We start from the raw sequence: 20365 nt of genomic DNA, 5'->3' as shown, positions 1-20365 counted from the left end.
GAGGCTATGAAGGCACTACACGGACCCAGAGGTCAGCACGCCCAACCCCGCAGCCACATGAAGTCCTGTAACTCCTGGCTGCTTTCAGCCTCTCATCCCTAAAGTGGGGACACAGCAGATACCCTATTGAGTTCCTCCCAAGTCCATGAGGCAATGCAAGTCAAGTGTCTAGCACACAGTAAGACGGCCCCTGACAGCAAAGACTTCCATTCTATAAGGGAAACAGACACCATGAACACAAAATGAATGATTATTCCAACCAGAGGGATGCTGAGAAAAATTATCTCAGTGTATATGATACTTTGAGAATAAACACATGCCAAGTCAAATAATACTAGGTCCCTGGATAAGCCTTCCAAGGCACAACTCGGTTGGTGCTTAGTTTTCAAGGACAGTCACCCCTGGAGGAGTTAGTGAGACCTTGTGCCCTGCTTGTGCCCCTCCAACTTCTGAGAGAGAGCAGACTACTTCACCAAAGGCCCAGATGGAAGTCTTAGCGGTCATGTGACCTCGGAGAGGCATGAACACTCGCACAGGATAAATGTTCCAGTGGCATAAACGTTCCTTTTTCCTGATTCATCAGGAGAAAGAGCTCTGGAGAAGCAGTCAAAGGACTCCCTACTTTCTTTTTAAGATTATTTATTTATTTATTTATTTGACAGACAGAGATCACAAGTAGGCAGAGAGGTAGACAGAGAGGAGGAAGCAGACTCCCTGCTGAGCAGAGAGCCCGATGCGGGGCTCGATCCCAGGACCCTGAGACCATGACCTGAGCCGAAGGCAGAGGCTTAACCCACTGAGCCACCCAGGCGCCCCTCTGTTTGGATTTTTTTAGGACTCCCTACTTTTCATCACCTGATGACAAGCAGGTTTGGAGCAGGGGGTCAGGGAAAGTCACATGACCCAGCCACTCCAAAATCAAGATTATTTGTACTACAGAAGAAATGGAAGTCACCCACAATCCTGCCTACCCACAGGGCCATGCTGGAGTCGAGGGAGACAATGTGCGAGGGGATTATTTGCAAAACCTAATGCCACACACAATGAATTAGGAAACAAAAGTGCGCTCAGCCTTCTCCCATGGCTTGAGGTGCTCTACCGGTTCCTCTTCCAGGTCTGGGTCAGAGCTCAGGTAACTGTCCCCTGCAACCACAATTTGGCAGAAAAGCCCTGGGAAGTCAATCACTTGCTCTTTGCAAACAACAAGAAAGGAAGTGTTAAAGCTTCAGTCCGCTAACTACACTCCTTTGTTGCTAAGCTGGTCAGCAGGGCAGACTGAAGATAAACGAGGATGTGGCCAATTCTTTTAAGGATTTCATTTCCCTCTGAGAGGCAATACTTTCTCCTGAGACCCCAAGCACCACAGAATTCTCATCTGCAATGTTTGCAAAGCAATTTCACATTCCACAGTGAGCGCTGGACAACTGAAGAACTTACTATGGAAGAAAAGAGGGCTGATTTGAAGGAAAGCGTATTTCTCAAACTGTACTCATTTTATAATACTGCACTAGGTTTGAGTGAAATCGGTAAGGAGCCACAGGAAAGCACACTAGTTCTCAGTTAAAGACATAAAAGGCAAATCATCAATGCTTAGCAAAATATTATCTCAGAATCTATTTTTTAAATAAAAATTATCCCTGGCCAGACAGGAGAAGCTGCATGACCGTCCCATTTAACCGTCTGGAAATACTTTCTATGTTCAATTTTTGGAAGAGTTAAAAAGAGAGACAAAAAAGACAGCTTTCAAAGGTGAGGAACTTACCATGTTTAGCCTCTATAAAAATAGTTAGAGTCAAAATCATGATTCAGAAACAAGTTCTTTTAATATAATGTTAGGCAAGCCATCTAACCTCTGTGTTCCTTTTTCCTCTTTATATAATTAGTGCTTATAAGATAATAAAAGCCACAGGTAAAAGACTGAGAAGGCAAAAATGTTCACTCTTGTGTCTGTCATTGCTATCTTTAGCTAAATAGTCTACAAAGCTTTCTGCAAAGATGAATGATGCTGAGATTACCACCGAGAAACTCCGTCACGTAGCTGGAACTAAACCACAGATGAAAACCACAGCTGACCACAAAGGTAAACCAGGCAAATGATTAAACTTTTCTCCCAGAAATCGCTTTTTTGATTTGTGGAGACTGTCCCAGATTACATGAGCACTGTGAAATGGGAACTTGTGGAGTCTCAAAGCACTGGTAAACAACGAGGTGAGCTAGTCCTGCTGGACTGACCAAATTCGAGTGGAGTCCAACGGAAGAACAGAGCTAGACCAAGTCCTCCGGTGCGGCCGCCTGGCCAGATCTGCTTTGAATACACTGGGGACCACCACTACCACCTCCACATGCAACTAAACAGAACAAAACACGCCCACCAACCTCGAAGTGTTAAACGATACAATCATTAAGTGCGGAACATTTTTTGTAATTGTAGTATTTCCAGAAACCACTCTTGGTCCTCCTGTTTTGCTTGCGTCCTAAACACATGCTTCCTTTCGGCCACCCTTACTATACTGTTAGCAAAGGGAACAAGGATTCATTTTGCAAGAGTCTCTTTTTTTTTTTTGGTAATAAGGGAAGACTCAGCCAAACCTTCTTTTACAATGCACTTTTCCCCATCAAAAATAATTATTCGAACCAAATTTACCTCTGTGGGGAGAAGACATTCTAATCAGACCACCGCTTTACTAAAAATATACCTGAGTCATTCACGCTGCTGTTCCTCTTGGCATAAGCGCTGCGAACCACCTGCTCATAGACCTGAGCGCCAATTGTTCTCATGTTGTCCCGGATCAGAATGCCTTGAGCCTGCATCATGAAGAGGTAGGTGTTCACTGCAGAGAACAGAAGGGAAGTGGGAAAGAGGTGAATTCAAAAACTCATTAAAACAAAACAAAACAAAACAAACACAAATACTTGGGGTTTCTTTCTTCCTTTTTTAAACTTCTTTCAGCTCTAAAACTCCCCAAATGCCTTAACTCTATTTTCCATACCGGGGTCTACGTTTCCAGGATACCAACATTTCTTGGGTAGCTCAGTAGGTCTAAAGGGAATTTCTGTCAATATTCAGCAGTTTTAGGGGAAAAAAAAAAAAACAGAAACCCATAAATTTAAAAAGTATAGCCCACCAAATTTATTCTTCAAATATCCAATCTGTATTCTGGCACTGTGATGATCCCAAAACCTTTATGGATTGGATTAAAATATTTAAAAAAGATCTCATCTCCCTTTAACTTGACCTTCTTAACACTCAATGGCTATACTCCGAGAAAGGAAACCACTATGCCTACTAGAAACTATGCCTACTAGAAACATTTAGGTCCAGATATGGTCCTGGCAATCTCTAAAAGCGGTGGACTAAAGCTCCAGCTACTTTTCTTTGGGGGATCTGGAGAGACAAGAAGATAATGAAAAACCGCCATCAGTCTTGACCACCCACCCGCCCCAGCCCGAAAGCCCAAAGCAATGGGAAAAGAACCCACAACTTGATCCAAGTGTCTAGTGAAACATATTCCCTTTGTACTATATACAAATACTGAACTATCACATTGCACACCTGTGACCAATCTGTCAATCATACTTCAATAAAAGCAAAACAGAACAAGAAAGTTACTCTTAACAATTATTCAGATTAACTATCCCATTGTCATTGCTGGGGAATGATCTCCAGTGGTGTTTTTCTGAAGTGTCTGAGATGTGAAACTAAGGGAGTCGCAAAGACAAGCGAGTATGGTTCCTGCTTGCCCCCTTGCAATCTCAAACACCATGTCATCCATTTTCAGGAAAATGCAAGGTTTCAAAACACAACCTTTTTTTGAAGATTTTATTTATTTACTTGACAGAGAGAGAGCGAGCGAGCGCGCACAAGAGCAGGAACACAAGCAAGGGGAGAGGGAGAAGGAGAAACGGGCTTCCCAGCCAGCAGGGAGCCTGATGCAGGGCTCGATCCCAGGATGCTGGGATCATGACCTGAGCCGGAGGCAGATGCTTAACCACTCAACCACCCAGGCGCCCCTCAAAACACAACTTCTTAACCAGCCATTCTAACCTACCCACTTTTCTCTTCACCACAGTACAAGGGGGGTGTCTTATAGGGGTGGCACATTTACAAACCCAAACTCCGGTGTGTGCTGGAGAGATCATCTGAGCACCTAACTGCCCCCCAACCAGGCCCCAGGCAGGGATGGTACCAAGCACCTGGGCCACTCTGCCAGACTCATGCACGAGGCCTCGGGCTGTCCTGGCTCTTCCATTAGGCATGTTTTATGGATACCACTTCATTATTATCCACAATGTCCTGCACACAATGGGCAGTAAATAATGACTAAGTGAATGAAGTGCAGATGTCAATTTACTTTATTTCAAGCTACTCTGTTTGGTGCTTGGACTGGAGACAGGGGTGGGGATGGGGACAGACCAACTGGCACAACTGTCCATGAAAACCCAAGGTGGCCCACATTAAACAGGGACATAAAATCTTGCAAAGGATTTAAATGATCTCTAAGGTATATCCTGAGCCAAAAAATAATTTAAAAAAGTCAATGTTTGTAATGCTTTCCGAAATGAGGTGGTTTCAAAGTCGGCCTTGCACCGACTGGAAGACAACCACACGTTCACTTCTGACGGTGGCAGAGGAGAGATCAGATAGAATATTTATTCTCTACAGCCGGAGAAGTTATTGGAAAGGACCAGCTTCAAATCCTTAAAAAAGTGTAATTCTGCGAAGCCTCTGAAAGCAAGAGTCACATCCCAGTTTTAATCTACAGCAGACAGCACAGGTCACAGGAGACAGGATTCTAGAAATATCCCTAAATAGAAGATTTAAACTCCATATAATATCAAATTTCTAATGTGGTTTCAAGGTATTTTTTTAATCATTTGGGCTACAGAATATGTACATTATACATATTATATATAACTGCCCTGAAACCTTCCTTCCATCCCCAACATAATACTAAGCAAGCTGTCTTCAATAATATGAAAACAGTGGGGAATCTGGGTGGCTCAAGTCGGTTAAGCGGCTGCCTTCAGCTCACGCCATGATCCCAGAGTCCGGGGATCAAGTCACCACATCGGGTTCCCTGATCAGCAGGGGTGCCTGCTTCTCCCTCTGCTCATGTACTCTTTCTTTCAAATAAATAAATAAAGTCTTTAACAGATATTTATTAAACATTGTATGTAAAGCTGTTAGCTGGGCACTGTAGAAGCATACTACTTCCCTTCCCCTAAATTTCAGTCTTCCGGGGTACTTTTATCTTCTGTACTGCAAAGGACACTGTTGTTGGCCCCTCTTTTAAATTCTCCCCTCCTTTATTTTTTTAAAGATTTTATTTATTTATTTGACAGACAGAGATCACAAGTAGGCAGAGAAGCAGGCAGAGAGAAAGGAAGGGAAGCAGGCTCCCTGCTGAGCAGTGAGCCTGATGTGGGGCTCGATCCCAGGACCCTGGAATCATGACCTGAGCTGAAGGCAGAGGCTTTAACCCACTGAGCCACCCAGGCGCCCCTCTCCCCTCCTTTTTAAAAAGACTTATTTGTTTATTTTTGAGAGAGCAGGGGGGAGGGGCAGACAGAGAGGGAGACAAGCAGATGCCCCACTGAGCACAGACAGCAATGGGGGGCGCAATCCCAGGACCCCAAGAGCCAGATGCTCAACCAACTGAGCCATCCAGGCGCCCCTCTCCCTTTGATTGGAATCCCATGTGGGGCCCATGAACTTGCACTTGTAGCAAGCTCACGAGTGATGCCAAAGTGGGGGGTCTGAGGACATTTCCAGAACCATGGCTCTGGAGAACTTCAGCTATATAAGAAACCATGAGTAACATTCGCTGAGCACTTAATTACATAATTTATCTCATTTAATTCTCATAATTATCCTAAGAGGCAAGTAATACTATTCAATTTACAGTCCATGTCTAGGCTCCAGCTTCTCCATGCAGCTTCACCAATGACCTACACCAGGTGTACCTATCTATGCTCAAAGGACTGAGCTTTAAGACCCCACTCATTCATGCTCTAGCCACAGCCTCTCCCTCAAAGATTTCAGGAACCCATATGGCTTACACGATTGCTAAGGAGCCAGCCTCTCCAGCCTTTATCCCCTCCACAAAGCTGCCAGATGGATTTTCCGTAATTACAGATTTATCCACACTGCTCCTGCTCAAAAGCCTTCCATCCGGGGGCTTCTGCTCTCCTGTCTGCCATGCAAATCTCATTAATCCTTCAACCCCCAGTTTACATACTTCTTCAGTCTTCTTCTGGAATTTCTGTGCTACTGTTAACAGATGATCAAAATTGGGCCCCTTGTTTATATTTTGTCCTAGTTGGCTAACAACTGTCTCACATGTTGGTCTCCCCATTCAACTAACAAATGTACACAAACCACCTATTAATGCTTTTTCTGATTATCTACAGGAATTAGCACACTATTGAAAAAAATAAAAGGCCGAGGAAATAAATTCTGCCAAACAAAAGAAAATAATCACAAATTCACAGTCTCAGGGCTGGATGGGATTTTGAAGAACACTTGTCATCACCATTTAATGCTTCCACACCAAACCCAAAACTGTGCCTTCCAGGAAGACTGAGTCAGTATGTAAGCCACAGCTATCTTCGAAGAAGATCCTACTTTGGGTTTAGTCCAAACGTTTCCCCATCACTTTACCCACTGGTTCTCATTCCACAGTCAAATCCCTTTCCCCCACCTGGGATAGCCGAGGGCAGCACTTTCTCGTTCCCTCCACCCTCACCTCAACCCACCGAACCTCTCCTGCCCCACAAGGCTAGGCAGCCCCACTTCCTTTGTGCGCATCCTGGCTGCTGGCCTCTGGATAGAGGCCCAGCAGTCTACACTTGACAAAGGGTGGTGCCATGCTGACGGAGCAGTCTGGAGCAGTCTGATGGGCCCAGAAACAAGCAGGCCCACCAGCAACGCTGTTCCATCTGTTACAAAGTGGTCTACTTGAGCCCCTCTTGGAGATTCACAATGCAGGATAACACAAGGCCAAAGAAATTCTACAACAGAGATGTTCAATTATTTAAAACTGGCCACTTCCCAAATCAGCCCCATTTCCTCCACATGGTAACTAGCAACATCAAGTGATTCTCTGCAGAACTTTGGGAAATTCCGTTTTATTAACAGAATTTAGAATTTCCCATCACCTGTAGGTAATCAACTGATAATTGCTGACTGTCACTGATAATAGCAGTCACACCACATTACTGATTCATATGAAGCTTGCTGGAGTCAAAACTCCTCAGTTTTTCTAGATACGGGCTGGTACCTCTGCCCCTTTCCTCTTCTGTGCTCATGCAGGTGGTTACACAGATCAAACTAGAGGGCCTTACAAATGTCCCCATTAAAGTCCTGTTACTAAATGTGTGGTGTGTGGCTCTGGCCTGAGCTAGGAAGTACACAGGCACACACACATTGCTTTCAATCTAAATTATCTCATTTAAAATTCACATCTTGGGGCACCTGGGTGGCTCAGTCCGTTAAGAGTCTGCCTTCGGCTCTGGTCATGGTCCCAGGGTCCTGGGATCAAGCCCCGCATCGGGCTCTCTGCTCAGCAGGGAGCCTGCTTCCCTCTGCCTCTCTGCTACTTGTGATCTCCGTCTCTGTCAAATAAGTAAGTAAAATCTTAAAAAAAAATAAAAAATAAAATAAAATAAAATTCACATCTTTGTGAGGTAGATATCACATGATTTTTTAATTTTAGATAAGGAAGTCAAGTCCTCCAGAAGTCATTATCCAAGGTCACATGGTCAGCAAAGTCAAAAACCCAAGAGAGGTGAAATCAGGTGTTCCCTAAGATTTTGATGAGCTTTTGGGGAAACAGTGGTTTCCAATAATATGGTCTTGATCAATGGTGACTGAATCACAGCTAAAAAACCTAATTTAAACCGGCACACAGTGGTTATAGCCTCCATCGTGTCAAAGAGTTATCTATGGAGCACCTGCTTTCCTGGGTACTTTTTACAGGCAGTACTAGGCCACAGGAGGCCGAGGGTAAGTAGGACAGCACAGGGTAAGGTACAGACACATACAAGAAATTATCATGCAGGGTGATAAATGCTAAAATAACATTTACTACAAATTCAGGCTCACTCGTAACTTTTTTACGCTTTCACGAGAAACCATTATTATTATCAAGGCCCAGTACCTAGGTTGAGGGATCTCTTATGACCATAATGTAGTGGAGAAAAGTAAGCCCCATTCGGGTTTGCATAATTGGAAATTTCCATCCAGGTGCCAATGTAGGTAGCCTTGGGCCATGGCTTTAACTGGAGCGTTTCGGGGAGCAAAGCACTGGGTCTCCTAATGGGAAGACATACTCTCTCCTCTCCATTAGAATTCTGGTCAGCCTCCATATCCATACGAATCAGGTAAATGATTTTCACTTGAACACACACATTAATAAATGACTCTGACTCATAAAAATTCCTCACAAGATAACGAGATCTGACATTCCAGATGAGGAGCAAAATAATCCAAGGAAAAGACAACATTACAAAATCCTATATACTTAAAGAGCTCATGATTTTTTATCCTAAACATGTGTAATTCTTCATGTTTGTTACATCTGGCTTGGTAAACTACAAGGAGGAAAAGAAAGCCATTCTTTTCCTGACTACTCTTAAAGATCTGTGTCTAATCCCCAATTAGCAAATATCCCAACACGCACACATGCACGTACACACACAGCCCAATCTGCCTTCCCTGCTTTATCTTCCCATTTGATATACTACACATTTTCTTATTTGTCTTGTCTACTGTGACCTCCCTCACTGGAATGTGAGCTCCATGAGGGCAAGGAGCTCTACCCCTGGTGGCGAGAACAGTGTGTCTGGAACCCAGAAGATGCACACCAATACGTGAATAAAAGCCAGTCAGGACACTAAACAATGGAGTCTTCTGAACTTGGCTGCGCCCAAGGAGGCAGAGATATGGGATTCCAAGCCCTTCTCTTGTATTAGCTACCTCTCCTTTAAGAGAAACCCCAAACATTGTTCCATGAACTAACCTGTTCCTAAGAAAAGTTCAGCAATTACTTTTTACCAATTGAGCAAAACTGCCAAATAGATTAGGTTTTCCCCCAAAAAATGTTCTCGGGTATTTCCCCTCCTCCCAAAGTTGTCTGTTTTTTTTTCCCCCATGTTCCTTAATATAATGCACAAGTGTATTCAAAACCTTATACAAAAGGGGCACCTGGGTGGCACAGTCCGTTAATCATTCAACTCTTGGTTTCAGCGCAGGTCATGATCTCATGGGTCATGAGGTCGAGCCCCACATTGGGCTCCCCACTCAGCGGGGAAGATTCTGGTTGAAGAATCTGGTTGAAGATTCTCCCTCTCCCTCTGTCCCTCTCCCGACTCGCATGCATACTCTCTTAAATAAATGAATCATCATGAAAAAAAAAAAAAAAAAAGAAACCTTGTACAACATTATCTGTAACAGAAAAACACTGAGAAAAACCTGAATGTATATCCAAACAAGACTGGTTGAATAAATTCTTGTACATTCACATGGATGGAGGGAGTAGTACTACGAGGCCATAAAGAAAAGAGAGGAACCATTAAAAATAGCCCCAAACTGGAAAGAACCCGTAAGTCCTTCTACAGAAGAACAAATTAAAAATTTGTAGCTTAGCTGGATCTTGGAATACTATACAGTGACCAGAATGAACCACCATAACTATACGCAACCATAGCGACTGATGTCTCACACATCATGTGGAACAAAGACACGGAGGAGCACATGGTGTCACTCTGTGTAAATAAAGCCAAAAACAGGCACAACCAGTGTATAGCCTGAGAAGTCAGGAGAATATAGATCCTTGGGATGGGTGGTGGGGTTGAAGGAGGCTTCTGGTAATTTTATTATTTCTTGGGCACACAAAGGTGTGTTCATTTTCTAAAAATTCATCAAGCTGTTCACTTATTTGGAATAATAAGTATATTTCCATAAAATTTATGCCCCCCCCCAAGAGTAAAGAAAACCTGTGAACTGAATTCCAGGATATCTTGTTAAATGAAAAAAAAGCAAAAAGCCTTAACTGCGTATGCACACATGCATGTGTGCTGTTTCAGCAATGAGGTGAAATTTATACACTCATACATTTATAGAAAGAAACATACAAAAGGCAAACCAGGTAAAACACTCCTTATACACCTATTATGTGCCAAGAACTGCCCTCTGCTCTGTGGATAAAAAGTTAACTATAAATAAGATACAGCAGCCCTTGTGATTATCTGTAGTACATCACCCAGACAAGGAAACCTGTAACTGGTCATGTGTCCAAGGGACAGAAGAGTGGTTCTTAATCATACTGTGAGGCGGGGTCGGGAAAATACTCTCAAGGAGGTGGAGTCTAGGGGCACCTGGGTGGCTCAGTCAGTTAAGCGTCTGCCTTTGGCTCAGGTCATGATCCCAGGGTCCTGGGATCAAGCCCCGCACTGGGCTCCCTGCTCAGCAGGGAGGCTTCTCCCTCTCCCTCTGCCTGCCGCTCCCCCTGCTTGTGCTCTCTCTCTGTCAAATAAATAAATAAAGTCTTTAAAGAAAAAAAAGAAGAAGAGGTTGAGTCTAGGGTCGGGTCTCCGAAGAAGAGTGTAGCACAGGCTGGAGAAGAGCACCGAGGAGGACAAACGGGCATCAAGGGAGAAAACATGTTTGAGGATCAAAAAGCAGTTCAGTAGGGCTGGACTGAAGGGTATATACGGCAAAAACGAGAAGGGAGGCTAGAAAGACAGAGGCAGTGAGATCACAAAGGGCTTTATGTGCTATATTTAGGGGCCTGACATTGAAGAAATAGTCCAGGATCAGATTTCCAGTGGGCCAACTAGCAGGTATTAATCAAAGCAAGTAAATTCACCGCTACTCAGACTGATGGCTCCAGATAAGGGACTGATATTTTTAGTATCTGGACCTAAGTTCCTTAATCAAAGCAAGAAAGTTTGGATGAGCTGACTGAGCCTATGTGTGCAGAATCCCACTTGGTTATTAAAAGTTGGGTGCCCAAGTCTTACCAAAGGCCATATTTTCACTTGACATGAAGCAGCAGGAGGAACATTCTGTCTGCCAAATCCTGGAGCCAGCAGATGGAGTGAAAAATAGAAACCCGGGGACTACTCATACTAACTACAGTCGGGGAGGGCTAGGGTGAGGGGCAGGCTTCTGGAGTGGGCAAGGGGCCGCTTCGCACTCGAGTGGGCTGCCAGCTCCGTGTTCTTTCGCTGGGTTCACTCACACCAGGCATCTCTGTTCTGTCCACCCCTACGGACCATGCAATGTGTGATTTATAACAGTGTCAAATACAATGCAGGAAAACATGCCTGCCACAAATCTTATGAACCAGGGTTATACCCCATGCGGATGTCCACGCTCTCAAAATAAAGAACCGGGAAAGAGAGAATGTAAAGAGAACAGAAGGAGAAAAGGAAGGACTAGAGGAAGACGGGAAGGCTGCTCACTTTCTCCCCCTTCCCCCACATGTAAGAGACACGTAAGAGACAAGATGCAAAGGCAGGGGAAACAAAGAACAGAGACGTGTCATAGGAGTTTTGGACTTGAGTTCTGCCGTGGGAGCATACTGCAAAACCTTCACTACCTTTTTTGACCAATATTTTCTGAGAAAAATAAGAACCAGAAAAAATAACTGATCTCACCACCGAAAACAGAGATCATCGATGTTCACTGCTCTCTGTACAGAGGTGTTCTATAAAGAATGCATTCACTAGTATTCTGCTTATAAAGACGATTCCTGGGAGAAGGAACACATTTCCTGAGCCCCTGTGTGCCAGCACTTTCCCAAATACCTGTGTCACCTCATTCCCTCTTTACATTAAGTCAAGGTAGGTTACCACCCTCATTTTATAGATGAGGGGACTCAGGACTGGAAAAGTAACTTGACTGTGTGTAGCCAAGATTTGTCTCCAGAGTCCATTTATTTATTTAAATTTTTATTTGCAGAGTCCAAGTTTTTAATGAATACTATGTTCCATCATCTTCTCAGGTTCTCAAATGCCTAGAAATCCCTTAAACACACAGCTCGTGTTCCCACACTTTGCTTACGGATTCCTTTTATCAGGATCTTCACTGTCAATATCGTATCCCCGACTGGCTCCCAATATCGTATTTCAGTAGTCCATGCCAGTGCTCATGATATATAGTATCGTGAGTCCCTAAAACTTTTAAGTTTTACAAAAATGTATTAAGTTTGAAGCTCTAATGTGAATCCTGAATTTTTGCATTTCAGATCTACTTAAACATTGGAGGCTTATACTACACACTGAGAGATATTAAGATCCAAGGTTGTGGGTGCACAGTGACATATATCTGAGAAAGAAAAGAAACCTGTTCTGTTTTTGTTTTTAAGATGTGAGGAATTTTTTCGGGGCACCTGGTAATAAGCCTCCAACTCCTGATTTCCGCTCAGGTCATGATCTCAGGATTGTGAGATGGGAGCCTGGTGTGGGCCTCTACACTGGGTGTGGAGCCTGCTTAATTAAGATTCTCTCTCTCTCCCTCTGCTCCCCCTCCTTCTCCTCACTTGTGCATGCTCTCTTAAAAAAAAAAAAAAAGATGCAAGGAATTTTCTGACAACAAATTTACAGCCTTTGTTTGGCACATCTATTTTAATGTTCAGGAGCAACTGTGTGGCAATTTTCACACAAAAAGTATTTAAAGAAAACTAGGTGTTGGCAGGGGAGACATTGAGAGTAAGGAACCCCCAAAACTATTCTGGGGGAAAAATTTCACTCGCCAAGTCTTTTTCTTTCCTGGTTCTTCCCATCTGAAGCAGAAAAACCGCCAAGTCAATCACAGGTTCTGTTTCCCACCCTCCCTAGTTATTATTCCCAGCTATTTAAAAAAACCCAAGTGGTAAAAATTAACAACTATGAAATACTCTGTAAACATTTCCACCGACCTGTTAGTCTATTATCTGTTAAATTATTAAACTGTACATGAGATTCAAAATGAAAATTCTGCCTGAACAAGTATTAACTAGCCACGCAGCCTAAGGCAGTCACTTCGGCTTTCGCTTTGTTTCCCCCCAAATTCTTAACAGCATGATTCCCAACCTCCTCAAGTACATACCCACAAGAGGGGCTCAGCCAACACGGATGCCCCAATCCTGTACCTTGCAACCTGCATGGAACCCTGGGTCAGAAAAAATGGAAATTACCTTCCTGGCGCTGTTCACACTGAACGCCTACAGCACCCCCCCCCCCCCCGCCCCTGCCCTGGGGAGTAAAGTCTCAGGGAGGGCCGTGATAACACTGTTGCTGTGGGCTCCAGACAAAGGCTCATCCCAGCCCTTGGGCCTCACCTCCCCAATGCCAGGCCACCACGCCTTTGTGTGAATGCGTTCTGCTGAAACCTGGTTCATACTAAACTGTCCTGGTCCCTTTCATAGCTTTTCCTGGTATCACCCCACCCCCCAGGATTAGAATGGTTTTGGCTCTCTTCCCACTGACACATAGTCTTATCCATGACCCCATACATCTGAGCATGGCTCTTCCCGCAGGTTGTAAGAATACAGACTGTCTTCTTTATTTTTGTCATCTATAATGTCTGATTAATAGGAGACACTTAACTATTTATTAAATTAATGAACTACGGCTCAGCACACAGCGTGCTGTTATGGCCGTTTGGTGGAGGTGACCTGTTTTCAAAAGCCAGAAGTACTGGCTTTTCTGCAACCACACCACAGAGATTCAGCCAGAAAAGGGCAGACAGAGTGAAACTTACACTTGACTAACTTTGCTGGTGTTAAGTGTAAACTGGTATAACCCTTTGGAAAAACTGTTTGCAAATTCAACAAAGAGCCATAAAAATGCTCATATCCTCTGATCAAGCAATTTCAAGGAAACTATTCTAAATATGCAGACATTCTTTGCACGGTCTTTTATTAAATGATTTCTAAAAGCAAAAACTTGGAAAACAACTCAAAAGCAACAATAAGGTAACAGATAAGTTAACTGTGATACATACAATTCGCGAAATCTTATACAGCTTTAAAAAGCTATGAAACCTCATAGACACAACAAATGTAGAATACCTAGCACAGACTACCATACTTAACATGAACAAAGTTCTGTTAGATTATGGTAACTAGTGCTAAAGAAGAAGCATATGCACGAGGCAAAAGAAGGCTAGAGGCAAGGTTACCCATGGGCTTACAGGTTAACAGTATGTGAGTTGACCTTCTCCTGTTTCTACAACTTTATAACAGTTAAAAAAAGAAAAAAAAAATATATGGGATTCCTCCAGCCAGACTGAATTTATGTGACAATAGACATTAGTAAACAGAACATTCGTGATTTCATTCTTTAGCTGTTAGGCTGGGGGTGTGGGGAGCAGCAAGTAGGTAAGGTTTATGCAGCTGTCATACTTGAATTATCTCCACATCAACACTCTGTTCTAGAAAGGCTGTCGATAAACAGCCACTCTTCAAGTCATTCCCGCCTTGAAGCCCAGGAGAGCTTCTTAGGACCAGAAATGTCAACAAGATCCAGGAATTTTACGTACTGACAAGGAGTTCTAGTTTTCTGTCTCTTGGGGATTGGATTATATGTATACCGCACAAATGACAGGTATGATGGGAAGAGTAAGAAACTCCTCATAAAAATCTTCCTTCTAAGGAAGATGGTGGAGAAGAAACTCCTTGATTGGGGAAGTCAACAATACCAGTGTTGAGTTCCATCCCTGGCTGGCTCTGTGGTTTCTGGGCCTCGGCCACCCCATCTATACAACATTTATGTTGAACTGCGTGCGGCTTTCTCAATCTTTCCAACCAAGCCTCAACCTCCATCACTGAGACACAGGAGATCTACAGACAGAACTACACTCCATGCATTCAAAATGTAAGAGTATAGAATACTGAAACATTCTGGTTCTTCTCCCTTCCCTCGGGTCGCCGAGGATCGCTGAACTGCCAAGTCTCCTTACATTCAAAATCTCACAATTCTAAGTGTGTTTTCTCCTCTCTTCACTTTGGAACATTCATCTGCCTTCTCTCCTCTTCCTTTCCACAGCTGGTTAGGGTTTGACTGTCCTACACTGCTGGCCTTCACTTCTGTAACAATGGTGCTTCAGCCTCCTTCGTGATAAAACTGGAGGGTGCCCGAATGGATGGGAAAGCACATTCTCAGAGCCACCTCCTTCTCCAAACAAGCCCGTCAGGATGCTATACGGAAGCTACCTACAATAACAAGGGTCATAAAAGGGCCTCCAAATTTCTGTATTTCCTTCCTCTTATCATAGTGAAAAACTATGATTTAGTGATGATTTAAAAGAATGCAATTCTATAGCAAAGAGCTGAACCTCTTTACCTATGAAATGCTATACGCCTACAGCTAAGCTTCTTCTATCCTTTTGCAAATATGAAACCTAAGATTTTAGGATGAAGCTAGAAGTTGCTTGCATTTTTAAAAGACTGATAATAATGGGAGCGTCTGGGTGGTTCAGTCAGTTAGGCTTCCGACTCTCCATTTCAGCTCAGGTCTTGATCTCAGGGTGAGAGGACAGGCGCCGAGTTGGGCTCCAGACTGGGCATGGAGCCTACTTAATAAAAAATAAAAAAATAGAAAGGGACTGATAATAACAAATGCTGGTGAGGATGTGGGGACATAGGTATCCCATGCCTGATGGAAGGAACATAAATTGGGATAACCAACCTGGCAATGCGTGTCAAAATGAAACCCTCACACTCTAACCCAACAGCTACCACTTCAGCTTTTCATCCTGAAGAAGTAACTAGATAAATTCATATGTTCAAGGATGTTCATCGCAGTACTATTTATAAAGGCAAAACCACAAACCCACCTCCATGTGCAAAAAAAGGGATTAGGGATAAAAATTTAGGCAAAGTCACACAGCAGAAATCTAAGCAATCATTACTTCATCTAAAAAATCATCCTGTAGAAAAATGTATATAATTAGCACATCTGAATTAAAGAAAAAGACACAGAGGAAAATATACACATAAAAGTTTTTAAAATTTGGGGCGCCTGGGTGGCTCAGTGGGTTAAGCCTCTGCCTTCGGCTCAGGTCATGATCCCGGGGTCCTGGGATCGAGTCCCGCGTCGGGCTCTCTGCGGGGAGCCTGCTCCCCCACCCTCGCCTGCCTCTCTGCCTACTTGTGATCTCTGTCAGATGAATAAATAAAATCTTCAAAAAAAAAAGTTTTAAAATTTGTACATCAAATGTTCAGTGGCATCTCTGCTTAGAATTATGGGGTTTCTGCACTTTCTTTTCTTTGCTATGATACAGCATTTCCACGGCCATCAGAAAAATCCTTGTATAATGAAGAAGTTCTCTGTTCCAACAGTGAACGTTCTTGCAGTCACCAAATCTGTTTGAATTGACCCCAAATTTTGAAGTTTCCAGAGTTACTGAGAATGCCTTTTTCACAGAGCACCCACTGAGTATCTATGAACACACTCTAGGAATGCTGCCTCGGTCTTTTTCTTTCTTTTCATTTTTTTAGAAGATTATTTTTATGAGATAGAGAAGGAGTGAGCGAGCGAACACGGGCTCGAGCGGTGAGAGGCAGAGAGGGGGAGGGACTATCAAGCAAGCTCTGTGCTGAACGGGAGCTGAAGCAGCGCTCCATCTCCGACCCTGAGCTCATGACCTGAGCCAAAACCAAGAGTCGGATGCTTAACCGACTGAACCACCCAGGCACCCCTCTTTCTCTTCGTTTTTTAAACAATCATTGTAATGATTTTAATGGTGGGGGAAGCAGGCAGTCCACAAACACAACCAAGCTTCTGCCTTAGTAGCTCTTCACTCTTTACTGCTCCAGACTGAAATAATTTCCCCAATCCTAAACCATTATTTCACCTTCACCTACACCCTAATGATTCATAATTACCTTAACACTTCTGATCCTCCTAGTTAAAACCTCACCAAGCACGCTTCCTCCACCTAGCCCACGAGCCCGAAGTATCCGTCCATAGACAGTTCTTTGGCTGCCCTCCTGATCCTCTTTTGGAAAGGAGATTATTCTCCATGTCCTATGGGGATAATATATTATAATCATATTACTGTTAGCCTAGAAGACTGTAACAGACTAATAGGGTTATCTACTCTTTAGGAATTCAAGTGTTTCCAAAAGGCATCATTCTGGCTGACATTAACACTTACACTGTTAGACACATGAAATCAGAGCCATCATTTCCAGAGAAAGGCAACAATTACCAGAGAAAGCACTTGAAAACATCTTGACTCTCGGCATACACACTTAGTAAAGAAAGATCTTCCCTTGACACCCTAGAGGTACGAACCCTTCCTCTAGACCAGATGGTTTGTGCTTAGCAGACATGAAACTGTAGTCCTAGGAAGAGGTCCTCTGAGCCATGCAAAATGCTGGACTCATTTTCTCTCATCTATTGCTTTGTCTTTCACTTGGTCCAGAATGATCAGACACTAGCATTTCTTTTTTTTTTTTAAGATTTTATTTATTTATTTGACAGAGAGAGAGAGATCACAAGTAGGCAGAGAGGCAGGCAGAGAGAGTGAGAGAGGGAAGCAGGCTCCCTGCAGAGCAGAGAGCCCGATGTGGGACTCGATCCCAGGACCCTGAGATCATGACCCGAGCCCAAGGCAGCGGCTTAAACCACTCAGCCACCCAGGCGCCCCTAGCATTTCTTTTTTTAGTTAAGTGATGTTCACCTGTTTAAGCAATGCAAGATCTACCTAGTCCACAGAAACAGAGGGGCCAAGCAAGAGAATGCTGGAAAGCCTAATGCATGGTCAAACTGGTAAGACTATCCTGAAACATTAAAAAAAAAAAAAAAATTCTTCCCACAGATTACTTGATTGCAAAGGGGGAAAACGTACATTTACAGTGGAGAGTTCAGACAGGCACCCCTTGACCAAGGGATCACGCTAACACCGGAACAAGCTACTACTACCTTCAGAATATTTCTGCCAGTAACATGTAACCTCAATCTAATCAAGCTTTCAGAACTGTCTCCCAGTTTACAAAAATTCAGGGGCATTTTTAAAAAACACATCAAAATGACAGCAAGCAATTCCAGAATGTAGACCATTCTCTTAGAAAAGTTACTATAATGAGGGGTATGGGGAGGGGCGGGAAGGCGGCTACAGACTGAGACTGAAGAGACACAATCAAATATAGTACGTGATTTAAGGGGAGGGTAGCTATAAATAACACTTTGGGCACCACTTGGGAAATCTGGATATGGTCTGGACATCACAAGGTGCTTTCAAAGTACTGTTAATTTTCTTAATTTTACTAACAGTATTGTGGTCATGCAGGAAAACATCTTTATCATTTTTTTAAAAGATTTTATTTTTAAGCAATCTCTGCACCCACAGTGGGGCTTGAACTCACAACCTCAAAATCAAGAGTTGCATATTCCACCAATTGAGCCAACCAGGCACCCCAATCCTTATCATTTTTAAGAGATGCGTGCTGATGCATTTCGACGTTAAATGTCTTGCTATCTACAGTTTAATTTCACATGGCTGGGGGGGGTACTCTTTCCAGTTTATTTTAAAATAAACCAATGGTAATAATTGTTGACCCCAGATGAAGGGTAATATGTACACTGTGTTTACTCTTCTAACTTCTTCTGCAGGCTTAAATTTTTTCATAATAAAAAGCTAGGGGAAAAGTTCAATTTTGGATGCTATCTAAATTACTAACTAAATCTAAATTAAAGTATATTAATACCGTATTAAGAATCCTGTAAATGGGGGGCGCCTGGGTGGCTCAGTGGGTTAAAGCCTCTGCCTTCGGCTCAGGTCCTGATCCTGGGATCGAGCCCCACATCGGGCTCTCTGCTTAGCAGGGAGCCTGCTTCCTCCTCTCTCTCTGCCTGCCTCTCTGCCTACTTGTAATCTCTGTCAAATAAATAAATAAAATCTTAAAAAAAAAATCCTGTAAATGGATCAAAAATTATAATACGGGGCGTAAATACATAAGTAATGTTCGCATAAAGAAGCTAAAGCATTTGGTGGCTATCCTATGCCAACAAAATTTTTTTTGTTTCTGAAACCAAGAACTGCATATACTCTTTTCGTATAATTTTACAGGCGAACTGTAGAGAAATTACAAATAAATTTTCCTGTTGCTCCCTCAATTTATATTTGAATGGCTTTCCACTGCCATCAAGGTCAAGATCAAACTCCTCTTGTGTAGCGTGACTCACCAGCGTCCATAAAACCTGGTCTGTCTCTGCAATTTCTTATCTTGCCACTCCCCAGTTCCACCCTCACTGAACAGCAGCAACTCTACGCCACCAGCCAAGATCTCGGACAACACCGCTTCTCCCGCAGGGAACTTAAAAGAGAAAAAACCTGAGATAAAGTGAAGGAAAAAGTTCCAGGAAAAATCAACGATCACAAGGAAAAGCACGCGCTCAGGATGAAAAGGGAGGGGGAATGGAGACGATGCCAGTGACCGCCAAACCCAGCTGTGCTTCCCTCTCTCTTTGAAAGTACATTCCTAGCTTGGCCTGTTTGTCACTCCCTTTCAAAATTGCCTTTGCAGGTTCACCGAAAGAAAAGTGACTAAAAATTCCTGGGTCGACCTTACTCTTCGACAAAAATTCCTAGGACTGCACACCCGACAATTAAAAAAAACAAGAACAAAAACAACCTTGGATAGGTTAAGAGTTAAAACTCAGTATGCCTAAAAACTTTATGAAAACGACCCTCCGCTGACAACCACAGAACACAGAAATGCCACAAAAATTAAATTACGGTGCTTTGTAATAGATTTAGCATTTTATTTTTAAATATTAACAAGACCGCCGGAGGGAGTAAGTTTATCAGGGGATAAGAATCCTAGCAGTTTAGCTAGCTCGCTCAGAGGCCAATTAACATTTCCCACCACGCCCAGCACCTAGACTCACCAGGCTTCCAAGCCGCCGGAGGCCCCTGACCAATAAGCTGCTGCAAGCAATGCTCCAAGGGCTCCAGGCACAGGAGGCTGGACTTCAACTAATACAATCATGAGCCAATTTCCTATGCCTGTATTCTGTTTCGCTTCTTCTGCTGTCTGGAGACCCCCGACGCCCAATAATGTGGCTATATGATTTTCAGTTTCTCTTCTCACCTTGGCTTTTCCTTTCCCACAGTTATTTTGAAAATCAGCAAATGCCTCACGTTCATAAACTGTCAGTAGCCATCTGTGATTTTCACAATTAGATCACTGTTAAAAGGGAGCAAAATTTTTAGCTCTAGACTTTACTTCAATAATCTGGCAAATCATTAAGGGGATGAGTGATTTTATCTTTAAGGCCACCCTAAAAAAAACCCAATTCTTAAACGACTACAGGCCCAGAGTTTTCTGGTTAAAGATTCCCCTCTCCTCCAAATCCAGCCCCCCAAACA

The 20365-nt window shown here is 43.2% G+C and overlaps 1 protein-coding gene across 1 annotated transcript in view; it reads right to left on the bottom strand.

Annotated features, from left to right (window-relative positions):
• The window catches only part of B4GALT5 (beta-1,4-galactosyltransferase 5), a 75330-nt gene that overhangs the window by 16659 nt on the left and 38306 nt on the right, over positions 1-20365 (bottom strand). Inside the window, exon 2 of the mRNA XM_080813424.1 lies at positions 2697-2831. Within this exon, the coding sequence (XP_080669550.1) occupies positions 2697-2831 (135 nt within the window). The remainder of the gene's footprint in view (positions 1-2696; positions 2832-20365) is intronic.

This window comes from Martes martes (genome assembly GCF_963455335.1).
Source record: "Martes martes genome assembly, chromosome: 9".
NCBI lineage: Eukaryota > Metazoa > Chordata > Mammalia > Carnivora > Mustelidae > Martes > Martes martes.
This window is presented reverse-complemented; position numbering and strand designations above follow the sequence as displayed.